A 12,456-nucleotide genomic window follows, 5' to 3' on the forward strand; every position below is an offset into this window, starting at 1 on the left:
CAGAGAGTTTGGCCGTCCTGGGTAAGTAGGTACCGACTTGTTCGACATGGACTGGTTGATACCTCAGGCACTGTTCCATTTGCCACTGCAGGAAGTGAAACAGTGAAACCCACGGCTGCAGAAGCCGAAAAAGTTGAGTATAGTCAATCAGCCTAAGCGAGAGTGATTGGTGCGCCTGGAGCCAGGAGTTTCCGATCGTCTGGAGTCCCCAGAAACGCCACCTGTACTTTATACCGAGAGTAGTAGTCTAGCTCGGCAACCAGATTCGGCAAGCCAAACGGCTTCCAAGGTTCTCAAGTTATAGATGACTCCGGCTTCAAAGTTGGAGAGAGCGGCACACCGCGCACATGGCTAAGGTATACCATAACTTTCTTGGCCACGGTAGCCGTTCTCGCAATCCAGTCTGGGGCCGAATTGTGGGGGTCAGTTGATGGGGATGAAGATCTGCACTATGATAAGTAGGCAGGTAGGTAAGGTGCACAAATCCTGGAACCCGGTATCGAGTAAACATTGAAACGGAGGCTCATGATCGACGACGCCCTTGAACTTGACGTCGAGAACGAACTCACCATACTGGCTTGCAAAAGACAATCAGGGGCTGGATCCGAGCTGTAAATCGCAATGTGAGGGATCAATTCGCTTTAATACATTTCATCAGTTTAGAGTTTTGACTCCCCCTGAATTTTGATTGAGAAGACGTCAACAGTGAAAAGTCTTGGAGGAATGCTTCCAACGTGACTTACAGTACATCTTGCGGCCTTGCGCGGTGCCATGGCAACCAAGGATACGGATACACATAGGACATGGGATTTGCTCTAATGGACAACTGAATGTTCAAGATGACTTTCGTGTACGTACCTGGTGGGCGTAAAGATCACTATATTCAGCGCAATGAAATGCATTACTTATAGAGTCTCCGGCCAGGAGTACCAGTAGACTCCGAGCCGTAGGTTAGATGCAGCTTTATCTGCTACTAGTAGTACTTGTACAGTACATGTGAAACTCATTCATCAACCGATGTCCCACTGTATTTTGTGCCCAAGCCTAGAGTAGCACGCTTACAGTGGAGATTCCCAGTCCGCAGAGCCACTGCACAGCGCGACTAAACCCCAGAGCTGTGCACCGTAAGTTGGCATAATTAGTACTGTGGGTAAGTATGTGCATTCTGAGTGGCTGACCCGTGCGCGGGGTGCTGCTGGACCCACAGAACACGCCAGAGCTGTGGCTGAGAATTGGCTGAACGTACCTAATCAGGGTCAAGGCTTCCCAGACGGCCAGACCCGGCTTCCAGCCCTACTAGGCCAGATTGATACGCAACTGGACATTATTAAGCACCCGACGTCAGCTCGAGTTCTTTGTACGATACTCGATACTCAAACCACAGCCTCCTCGTGTTGAGAGTCTTTGGGAACAGTACGGTGTGCTCTGCAGTATTCAGTTGAGATTGTCATGTAACTGGGTCATCAAGCTAGCCCCTAACGAATGTCAGTGTCAGTGGCAGATCGCGGAGAAAGCAGTCCGATGCGGCACACCCAAGGAGACCTCGCCATTCTAGGCGCCGAGCTGTATGATCCAGGTCCATCATTCCGATCGGCTCTAAGACTTGCAGCTGCAAAGAAGACGCAAAAGACGTCATCTATTAGCAGTCAAGAGGGACCCAGGAAGCGCCTAAAAGTTTCGCGGACAGAGAAGCATGAAGCCGACGATGAGAGAAAGAAGTCGCGAGGACGTCCCCGCTTAGATATCCAAGATGAGACTGCGGCCGATGTGAGTGGTATTTTTTGTTCTTCTTTGGCAGCTCTTCTATAGTACGGAGGACGCAAACGCCCTGGGACACGAATTGATCACTTTGATGCGTTGCAAGTGAACGGCCTTCTGACACTCATAGCAGCGGCGACGGACGCAAATTCGCCTTGCGCAGCGGGCATATCGCAGCCGAAAGGAGAATGCTATCCAGACGCTGGAAAAGAAGGTACAACAGCTCAAGGACACAAATGAAGGAATGAGCAATGCCTTTATGCAACTCCACGATTTTGCTGTGAACGCTGGTCTACTTGACCAGATCCCGGAATTCGGCCGTCAACTGCGTGAGACAACAGAGAAATTCCTCGCACTCGCACGCAATGCGAGCGATGATGACTCGGCGCATCGCGGTGAGCCCCTGGCCATTGTCCTCGACGGTTCAGACGATGCGGAAGCGAGGACCGATCACCCTGACCCCGTCTCGCCGGGGCAGATTTCCAGCAGTGAGTCCATGCTAGCGGTGACGGCACCGAAGGCAGCGGAGACGGCGACAGCAGCAGATGAGGAGCCGAAAACACTCTACGGCGGAATCATAGTCTCGCATGAGCCGGTTGACCAGACGGATCTCCTGCCGAGCGTTTCCACTAGCGTCGTCCCTGATGCTCTGACCGCCCCTATACTGAGTTACGAAACAAGTGTGCACCCGGTTTCCGATGATACTAGCGTCCCATCAGGATCTGCTTCTGGGTACGAGGGCTCAGATTCCCTCACACCTCCTCCCCGGCGTCTTGAGCTGAGCGTCCCGGATTCGTACTCGTCGCATGAGACAACATTTGGCCGTAGATACCAACGTTACGCCATTGAGTGCGCCCTCGCCTTTGTCAACATGCAGTACCCGCCACCACACATCATATCCCGTTGTTTTGGATTTTGCTTGCTTTTTGAATCCTTCGACGACATCAAACGCCGTCTCAGCAGGATGGCGGGTTTCGGCGCGCAGCAATCCCTCGACAATTGGCAATACCCGTTCTTCCACCTCGGTGGCGCCGGTACACACCTAGATGCATCGGCAATTTCAACAACCCAGCGCATCGGCAACCAGGGCACACAGGATGTCCTCAAGCCAACTATCACAGCCGGGTTCGCTACCGGTCCGTTCTCGGCCGAGCTCAACAGCATACGCGACACCGAGCTGGACAAGGATATGCGCATCGCCATGCCGGGATTCGGCCACGAGTATTTTGACTGTGACGAGGTTGAGATGTATCTGTACCAGCGGGGAGTCGTCATCCCGCCCGGGGCGGATTACGTCGCAGCCGAGATCGACGCGAGCCACTTTGACAACCAAGGCTGGGATGCTGATCCTTCTTCCGTTGCGGCCAATTTCGACCTTGTGTCGATGGAGAACAAGCTCGCTGCCATAAACGGGATCATGACATCTTCATCCATATCTCCCCAGCCGAGTTCGAGAAGCGGCCCGACATCGAGTGACCTGTCCGACTTGCCCGCTGCTTCCTGGCCCCTGAGCGACCCGACCCTTTCCGATGAATCACCGCGGGGAGCCCCCCCATATCCGGCTACGACCTCAGCGCCAGGTTCATCGGCTGCCAACTTCATCTCGCCCACCAGTGACAATGATCTGTCGGCATTTCCGGCCTTGCCGTCGGTTGGTGACAACCCGCTGCTTTTTGACACATCACCGCCAGTGCAGAGTTCAAGACGGCAACGGGTGCTCGTCAATGTCGAGTTGCTGGTGAGAGGTAGGCAACTCCTTCAGCCATAGCCATGCTTTGAGTTTGCTAACCCGCCTTCCGCCTGCCACAGAACTGACGTCTCGTTCGATATGTTTGGGCCGGGCACCGGGATTGCGCCAGTCTGATATCAATGCTGCATTCTGGGCATCGGTGCGGGCTGGGTGGCCATAGGTTGTTTGTTAATGCGGCCGTGGGGAATTGATCGAGGACATGTGATGTTGACAATCTTTGGCTGTTTATTGTGGGCTCTGTGTCGGCGGTGATGTGTTTCGACCAAGCAAAACGAATGACTGAAGCAGTGTAGGGCGCAACTCTTCTAATTGGGCTCTGGGTCATGTTAGAGTTATGACACGCAGACGGTTGAGTATACGGTTGAGTATACGACGAGTAATACGCGGTTATACCCCGGGAGAACCCTTCGCATGTGTATTATCATCAATAGAACCAACCAAGTTCCACCTCTCCACCCGTTGGCCCCAGCTATTGCAGCGATACCGCATCCTTTCGGCCACCCTCGGTCGAATCCGGCCGTGGGCGCTTCTTCTGCCATACATGGCGCCTCCAGACCCGCAACTTGGGCTCCTCATCCCCCCTGCCCTCCCGCACCAGCCTCTCTTTCTCCTCCTTGAGCGCCTGGTCCTCCTCGGCCAGGACAATCTGCCACATCGCATGTGCGCGTGCAATTAAGTCTTCCCTCTCGGCATTGATCTCCGCAAACAATAACATCACCCCGTCCCACAGGGTATGCTGATACGAACTCTCCCCCTTCGGAAGGTATCCCATCAGCGGATGCGTCGTTACCTTGCCCTTCCCCCCAACAACGAGGTTGCGCCAGCCCCAGGTATCCCCCGTCCAACTCCACTTGGGGCCGCCTTGCCCCTTCCCCTGCCCACTCCCCTTCTTCAGCCTCTCATGCGCGGGCGTGTACACGGGCACTGGTTTGCCTTGCAGCATTCCACTAACAAGCCACTCCCACTCATCCTCCCACGCCGCATCCTCCATATACTCATGCTGCATCTCAAGCAGGTCCAGAACCCTCTGCTGGCGGAGCGTGGTCTTGTGGCGGAGGGCGCGCTCGAGGAAGCGCGGCTGGGGCTTGCCGAAGCGGAGGAAGGGAATGCCCGTCGCGTCGCACAGGGAAGGCGGCTTGCGCACGCCACCCGGCAGGCTTTCCAGCGGGCGGGGAAAACTTCCTGGCCTGGGCTCGTAGCGCGGGGGGGACTCGCCGTCTGCCGACACGCGCACCAGCACCGGAATGCGGGTCGGATCGGGGACCATGGAGGGCCGCGCGGCCTTGGCGGCGCGCGCCTTTTCCTGTATGGCGAGCACCCGCGCGTTGTTCTCGCGGATAAAGGAGGTGACGAAGGCGTGTTCGGGGGTATTAGGGCCGGCGGTGGCGCGCGAGAGGAGCGTGAGGAAGCGGTAGCCGTTTTTTAGGGCGGAGACGATCAGCCGCGGGGACGTGTCGCGCTTGTTGCGCCGGAAGCCATTGCGGATGAGGGTTTTGATTGGGTTCGTGGGTTTGGACGGTTCTAGACCGTGGGCGAGGTCATCGGGGAGGGGCACGCGCTGGCCCTGCCGGAGAAGGGACCTGTAGAGGGCAAAGCCTGGAATTTTTGGTGATACATATTAGCGCAACCCAGGAAGAAAACCCAGAATAGATTGGTTTCCCTTACATGCTCGGCGGTGCCGCGAGGAGCGGGAAGCTAGGAAGAACGACGGCATTCATCTGCTGATGGGGCAATGCCACGGTGCGTGATGGATTGGGCCATGCAATTCGAGCGCGGGGACCCAAGCGTTTTTCGGCAGGAGGACAGGCGAGTTAGACGCGCGACACGGATCCACGAAGTCACGTGGAGCAAATTAAACCACGAAGAATCACGGAGTCCACTTGCAAGTTGTAACAACGGTTTGCTGAGCACGAGTCGCATACGATGCTAAAACCTCCAGTAAATATGACTTCCCCACTGACGCCAGTTGCTTCCATACGTGTCAGGCCTGCTCCCAACTCTTTGTGTACGAATCTACCGCATCCTGTCTACCTGGGCGTGCACGGCCCATATTCAAATGGTGGCCGCGTGCCGTCCTGTAGCTCAGGCATTAAATACTTTCCGGTGCTGCTCATTTGTAAACCTGATACTTGGAACCCTCTGGGGGTTGCGGAAGCTTCTTATTTTCGTCCATAAACCTTGGCCCATGTTAGCACCGCTCGGCCATCTCTGGTTACGCGGTGGGACACGATTGCTTACTTCCTTATTGCGATGAGAGCCGCCTCGAGGCTCAGCGGATCCTCCTTCGGCCGGGGGTTCTTGGCTAATTCGGTTGCAATCCGGGTCCAGTCACGGAGTATGGCGACAGCGTTGTTGTCCACCTTGCCGTCGATCGGGCTCACACCAGGGAGGTTGATCTGGCTGACAAAGTGAATCAAGGGCGGCTCTTTGGGGTAGTTGGGGCCACACTCCATCTTGAGCTCGTAGATCCGGTTCTCGTGGTTTCCCTGCATTGCGGAGTGGTAGAGGGGTTAGGATAGACCCAAGGACAACGAGCGCCAAGGGGCCACTTACATGAGGCGGACCCCAGATGGTCCCTCTCCAGTGAGTCATGTAGATGTCTTCAGGATCCTCCAAACCGTACGAGCAGGCGCCTGGAAGGTTGTGTGACCATCTGTCAGTACTGGCACCGCGGTAGATGTATTGCCTGGAAAACAACAGCAACTTACCAGCTCCCAACCCCTTCTCCCCCTTCTCCAGCTCCGCCAAGAGCTTGAAATTCCGAGGCACCTGAGCAACGGCCATAGCTGTCGGGTTGCCGGGTACGCAGGGTTGAGTATAATGGCAGAAGGGAGAGCTGATGGTACTTTATGCCTGTGCACGGCAACTGGAGTGATGGATCGACGCTGGGTTGGGCAAAGAGGGCAGCTAAGACTGAGACCGGAGAGCGAGAGTGGGGTGGAAGCGTGTCACCTGCCTTTGATGACCTCGAGCTATGGAGGGGTTGATTTAGGCGGTGAGTCTTTGTGCCGCCATTATGTCATCCTATCAAACCCCTGCCGGCTTGGCATAACTTAGCGACCCACTGCCCTGCAGCGTCTCATCAATCGCAGTTGCTGTTGGCTGCTGCTCACATCAGTCAAACACGAGTCCTCCTTCCTCACTCAGTTTACAGAGTACACTCTCATAGAGGCTTTCCCTTTTTCTCTAGACTCGTCGCCACGTTCTGTGATTGCGATGCGATGATGGTACAATACAGCTGAATCTCAGCCTATGAAATGCAATCATGACAGCACAGCTTCTGGCCTCAGAGCTTGCCAATCTCATCCAGGAGAGCAAACGCAAGCACAATGACCTTCGCCAGGTACGTACAGTACCCTTCCTTAACTTATTGCACACAACAACCTGCCTTATCTTACCATATACAACACAGTTACTGACAACATGATCCTGCAAATAGGCTGCCGAAAAGTCTCTCGATGAATTGAAGAACTTGAGGGCAACCACAGAAACCCAAATAGCTGATGGTGCGTTGGTTTCCACCTGAGCCCACAGGCGTCGCTGCCCCCTAGCACTATGCTTACCGAGTGATAGAACTCACCCAACGGCCAAACTTTGTCAATCCCTTCATTATTGCTTGCGGCTCCAAGAATGTCAAATTCACCGGAATTGCCATCGTCTGCCTTCAACGGTTGATCGTCGCTCGCGCGCTTCCGAGGTCGAGACTAAGCCAGGTCCTAGAGGCCCTGCAACAGGCCACGTCAGCTGGCCTCGACGTGCAACTCAAGATCCTTCAGGCGCTTCCCTCGCTACTGTCCAACTATTCCGCCGATGTGAAGGGCGAGCTCTTGGTTACTGCCCTGAATGTCTGCTTTATCCTGCAGTCAAGCAAAAATGCAATTGTCAACAACACCTCTGCTGCTACGCTTCAGCAACTCGTGGTCTCGGTGTTTGACAAGGTTGTTGCCGAGGATAGTGGGTTACATCACCATCTGGCCTGTCCTTTACCCTTGTGACATATTCTTACGGAGTCTACAGAGTCCAACGCTGGAGCATCGACTGTCGGGGAAGTGTCTGTCGAGAATGGCGCCGTTCCGCTCAGAGCCGCGTCCATGGATGCTTACAGGGTAATGCCGCTTCGTGTCCAGCCTCCTTTTGGCTTGGTGCTAATTATTGCAGGTATTCAACGACATTGTTCTACTAACTCAGGGCCAACGACCGGATTATCTCCGTGTCTCCAGCCTTGCCCAGACCTTTGGCCTGGAGTTAATAGAGTCGGTTCTAACAAACCACGCCGCCATCTTTCCCGCTCACCCCGAGCAGGCAAGTATCTTACGGACAAGAGTAATGCCCTTTCTCATCAGTGCACTTCGCGGGAGACCGAATTTTGCGACCAGTGTCCGATTGGTGCGAGTACTGTACACGCTCCTCCGACGCCACCTCTCGATCCTCCCGTCGCAGAGCGGAGATGCACTCGATATCCTAACCCAGCTTCTGGATCAGGACACGGCTTTGTGGAAACGTTCTTTGTGCATGGAGGTCTTTAGGGGCATATTCGCTGATCATGCCTTGCTCCGACGCATTTTCATGTTGTACGACGCAACAGAAGGCGAAAAGGACATCCTGAAGAATCTAACGGCCACATTTGTCCGCATCAGTACCGAAAAACCATCGGTAATTGGCTTAGGGCACCAGTCCACCATCCCCGTAGCCAACCCTTACGCGAGCATTGGGGCTTCCACTGACCAAGTCATGCTCGAGACCACCGGTATCATATCAGGCTCTAGTTCCGATGGGCACAATACCGGCATTAGCACTCAATGGAGCACTATGCGCTCCCCTTGTATCGACCAGCTCGACAAGACAGAGCCGCCCACGATTCCCGAGTCATATGTCTACAGCCTTACTCTCGCATGCATCACATCGCTGTCGGAGGGCCTAGCAAAGTTTATCCTGCCCCTGACTGTCCCGAGCGACGGGCGGAGGAAACGGGGTCCAAAAATCGGAGCTGGCCGTGACTCACCCGCTCCTCAAGCTGACGAGCTGACTGATAAGGCGCCTTTAGAACGGTCTGTCTCGTTCAAAAGAAATCCCGTCCCAGTCAATCCGTTGACCCTTGAAAGCCATCCTCTTTACACAGAGGTCAAGATATGCGCCTCTTTCATCGAGGATTGCTGGCCCGCCATTCTCGCGACATGTTCAACGTTTTTGTATGCTGCCCTTGACTCGGAGCACTACCACGGCCTCGTCCGGGCATTTCAAAAGTTCGCCCATGTTGCTGGGCTGCTGCAACTCGCGACGCCACGAGATGCCTTTCTTACCACATTGGGCAAAGCTGCCGTTCCACCAAACGTCCTGACTGCTTGTCTGAATGCGCCCGCGCGGCCTCCTGCTACTCCTGCACCTAACGACACCCCTGGCAGTCTCTTCAGCAACGCGCGAGGACTCCTTAGCGTCGATAGCCTCGTCAGTCCTACAGGCCTCGGTGTCGAAAAGCAGAGGCAGCCATCATTCGACGTGAATGCCGCTTCGCTGAACACTCGGAACTTGCTGTGCCTGAGAGCGCTCTTAAATCTCGGCATCGCATTGGGTCCGACGCTCTCATCGTCCTGGAGCATCATTTTGGAGACCCTGCAGCAGGCCGACTTTATTTTATTTTCATCCGGCAAGACCGCAGGAAGGACACCAATGGCAGCAAAGGGGCCGGATCCTCAAGCCGAGCAGGAAGCCAACGCCTTGGTTGCAGGCTTCAACAATGAGATTCGAGCCGTCGAGACAGCGACATCCCGGCTCTTCGAGAGTACCGTGGACTTTCCGAATCCCGCTTTCATCGAGGTCATTGGGGCCGTGTGCAGCCTCCTTGACCGTCAGACTCATCCTCCTTCCGAACCCAGCAGCCGTCCACAGTCACCCCTTCCTACCGGTAAAAGGGTTCTGAGCATGTCTTCCTCACTGCTGAAGCCCAATCAAGAGGATAAATTTGCCCTGGCTAAGCTAGGTGATCTTGCCTCTATCAACATCGAACGGCTGCTATCATATGAGCCGGATGTCTCAGGCTGGACGCTGTTGACGGTTGTATTGATCAACACTTTGAGCGCCTTGTCGAATGCCGCCCCAGTCCGAGCCCGGGCGGCAGAAACCCTGGTTCACATTCTCCTAGAAGAAGCAAACGCTGTTGCATCTCAGCCGGAGGAGCCTCGGGGCGAGATTCAGAGGCGTCTTCTTGAGACCTTCCGTGACTCCCTAGTGCCCTTGCAAACAGCCAACCGTGAAGTGACTGTTGCAAACCACGCTGCCGATGTGGACATTCACAAGATCATTCTTGAAGGCCTCAAGAGCCTCCTCGAGAACTGCGGGGAGTCCTTGGTTAGCGGGTGGGAGCTCATCTTCGAGATTGTTGACACAATCTTTGTGGAAAGGAACTTGAACGCCGATACGAAGGATACTTCCGGCGATAGGACCGTGCTTCTGACCCGCGCTGTCAAGCTTATTAGGCCATCTTTTGCTTCATTGCAGCTGATTTGTTCCGACTTCTTATCTTCTTTGCCTAACGCATGCTTTCTCAATCTCATCGATACCCTGTACAAATTCTGCACCCAAGATGATGACCTTAATGTGGCACTGACAGTGAGTTCCAGCCTGCAGCGTACATGCCATGTTGCTGACATTTCCATAGACGATTACATTTTTCTGGGCTATTTCGGATTTTCTCTCCGGCAAGAGCACATCTATGACCATTACCGAAGACATGATTGAGGAAGTGGGTGACCAAGTGCTGGTTAACCTTGCTGCCGAACCTTTCCACAAAAGATCAGGCGCTGCGTTGTGGATGCTTCTCCTGCTGAGATTAACCTCAGTTGCTGCGGATCAGAGACTGGAACTGAGAAACAGTGAGTGTTTTGTACCTTGCTCTTCAACAGTGGCTAATTTTCTAGGCGCCATACAAACCCTGATGCGGATAATGTCTGCATACGGCGACAGCCTCAGCCCGGAAGCCTGGTCCATTTGTATGAGAACGGTGATCTTCGGCCTCTTGCACTCGGTTGAGCGGGAGCTCCGCTCTCGCACGACGTCCTCCGTCAAGGACAAAAGCCAGGAGGAGTGGAAAGAGACGGCAGTCGTGGTCATTCAGGGGGTGTCAGAGCTCTTTGCCTCATACATAAGTGTGCTTGCTGCACATCAAAGCTTCGCCAGGATATGGCAAGACCTAATTGGTCATTTCCGGACACTCTTGGACCTTCACATCCTAGACACCAACACCGCCACTTATACCGCTCTCCGGGATGTGCTGCACAGATGCGGGGAGCAAGATCGGCCCAGGGTTGGTGAGGGAAGCATTCTCCTCGCCTGGGATTTATGGTCTGAAGGCATCCCGGTTCCCGGAGTTGAGAAAGATGACAAGCCCTCAGATAACCAAAAATGTCTCCTTGTTTGGGTTGAGGCGTTGCTGGAGCTCTATGGGCTGATTCATGCAAACTTTAACGTCGAAAGAGTGCGTCGGATGCTTACGCTTCTCCGCGATGCCGTGCAGCAAGCAACGCCCGGCGCATACTCTAGCGATATTGAGTACGCCACCCCATTGCAAGCCAAGATTCTTGAGGTTCTCCGCCGAGTGCGTACCGAACTGCGTGGTGTGCCATCAGCAATGATCTCCCAAGTCGCCGAGTTTGTTTCGCTGGCTTTTGACCAGGAAAAAGCGGCAAAAGCGACGACAGAGAAGCGGACTTATGTGGCCATGTCCAAAGAGAGCATGTCTATCCTCCAGTCTCTGGTAGTGAGTAATGCCTCAGAGCGAGACATCTACGAAACAGGGGCATTCACTGCGGCGTTACATGCCCTCGCTAAGCCAGTCTCGATCAAATATCAGTTCAAAGTTGTAACCAAGTCGGTCCAACCATGGAGAGCGGCGACAACGTCAGCCTTGGCTGTTCTAGAGGCAGCACTCCCTCATCTTCTCGCTATGGGCTTGCCGCCGGAGACTGTTCAGGCAATCTGGCGGGTTATCATCTGCATCTCTAATGGCATCATCAGTGCAGACTTGGGCGCTGCTCCTGCTTCCTCCATCATGGACGACCAGGACTTCGATATCGCTTCGTTCCGAAAGCTGCGCGAGTTGATCATCCCCTCACTCGGGGCAGAAGTTATTCTGGATACAACCAGGAAGTCGTATGCCGAAGGCCTATTTCGCACATCAATCATCCATACACCTGCGCCGGCGGAGGTATCAATCATCTACGGCAGCGCTGGCAGCGATACAGGAGGGCTCCGAGCCCTGTACAAGCAACGCAACGGGCGCACCACTGACTCCTCCCCCACTCCACGGAGCCTTATGAGTGAGGTCTGTCTCGATGAACTGTTCTCGCTCGTAGAGGTCCACGATGTGTCGGACGCCGCGCCATCGATCACGATAGAGCCGCCAACTCCGCGGTATCCTAAGAGTATGACGTTCGAGGGTAGGAAGGATACGACAGCAGAATCCGTTCACGAACTTCATGTTCGCCTCGCTCGGACGGCCGCGCCATACCTCATCCTCCGCTGCGCGCTGTCGCTCAGGGGTTACGTGGCTGACCAACCGTTGAGGGGTCGCATGCCGCAGCCGCTATCGCAACGCAAGGAGCTGATTCGCGTCCTGCGCAGTCTTGTGGCTCTCCGATCAGAGCCAGAGGCGATTCCGGACGCGCCAAACGTGGAAAGCGAGATGAGAAAGCATCTGTTGCGGCTGTATCCCCTACTCGTCAGTGCCGTGCAGGTGGCAGGTACGTCTGGGGACGACAAGGTGTTGAAACTAATAAGAGAAGCCTTGGACGTTGTGGGTGGGGAGTTCGGCCTTGGAGTATGAGGAATTCCTTGGGAGTGGTGCATCTTGTTCATATTAAGCTGGGTCTGAGCGTCCGGTTTGATAGAATACACTGAGTGGTTCACCGACTCCCACGCTTGACGCCATGCCTCTTTTTTTAAGTGATCCTGCC

General features: G+C 54.7%; 4 protein-coding genes across 4 annotated transcripts; 2 read left to right on the forward strand and 2 right to left on the reverse strand.

Moving 5' to 3' along the window:
* Positions 1-1,482: 1,482 nt before the first annotated feature.
* N656DRAFT_710386 (uncharacterized protein) lies at positions 1,483-3,526 on the forward strand (the record flags this gene model as incomplete). Its single annotated transcript, XM_064811671.1, has 3 exons — positions 1,483-1,767; positions 1,892-2,246; positions 2,298-3,526. The coding sequence occupies 3 exons, from the start codon at positions 1,483-1,485 to the stop codon at positions 3,524-3,526; spliced, it is 1,869 nt and encodes a 622-aa protein (XP_064669800.1).
* Positions 3,527-3,751: 225 nt separating this feature from the next.
* Positions 3,752-5,420, reverse strand: N656DRAFT_116058 (uncharacterized protein). The gene is made up of 2 exons (XM_064808534.1): positions 5,174-5,420; positions 3,752-5,104 (listed from the first exon to the last, which is right to left on the reverse strand). Exons 1-2 carry the CDS (start codon positions 5,220-5,222, stop codon positions 3,978-3,980), a joined length of 1,176 nt encoding a protein of 391 aa, XP_064669801.1. The 5' UTR covers positions 5,223-5,420; the 3' UTR covers positions 3,752-3,977.
* A 198-nt stretch (positions 5,421-5,618) lies between these two features.
* On the reverse strand, positions 5,619-6,292 carry N656DRAFT_798574 (UBC-like protein; the record flags this gene model as incomplete). The annotated part of the gene is made up of 4 exons (XM_064817774.1): positions 5,619-5,685; positions 5,747-5,994; positions 6,062-6,141; positions 6,217-6,292. The coding sequence occupies 4 exons, from the start codon at positions 6,290-6,292 to the stop codon at positions 5,619-5,621; spliced, it is 471 nt and encodes a 156-aa protein (XP_064669802.1).
* Positions 6,293-6,620: 328 nt separating this feature from the next.
* On the forward strand, positions 6,621-12,422 carry N656DRAFT_837253 (uncharacterized protein). The gene is made up of 7 exons (XM_064818823.1): positions 6,621-6,851; positions 6,948-7,014; positions 7,082-7,462; positions 7,526-7,614; positions 7,667-10,114; positions 10,164-10,377; positions 10,423-12,422. Exons 1-7 carry the CDS (start codon positions 6,774-6,776, stop codon positions 12,324-12,326), a joined length of 5,181 nt encoding a protein of 1,726 aa, XP_064669803.1. The 5' UTR covers positions 6,621-6,773; the 3' UTR covers positions 12,327-12,422.
* The last annotated feature ends 34 nt before the right edge of the window (positions 12,423-12,456 follow it).

The sequence above is a fragment of the Canariomyces notabilis genome, assembly GCF_033297395.1.
Source record: "Canariomyces notabilis strain CBS 508.74 unplaced genomic scaffold N656scaffold_12, whole genome shotgun sequence".
In the NCBI taxonomy this organism is placed as follows: Eukaryota; Fungi; Ascomycota; class Sordariomycetes; order Sordariales; family Chaetomiaceae; genus Canariomyces; species Canariomyces notabilis.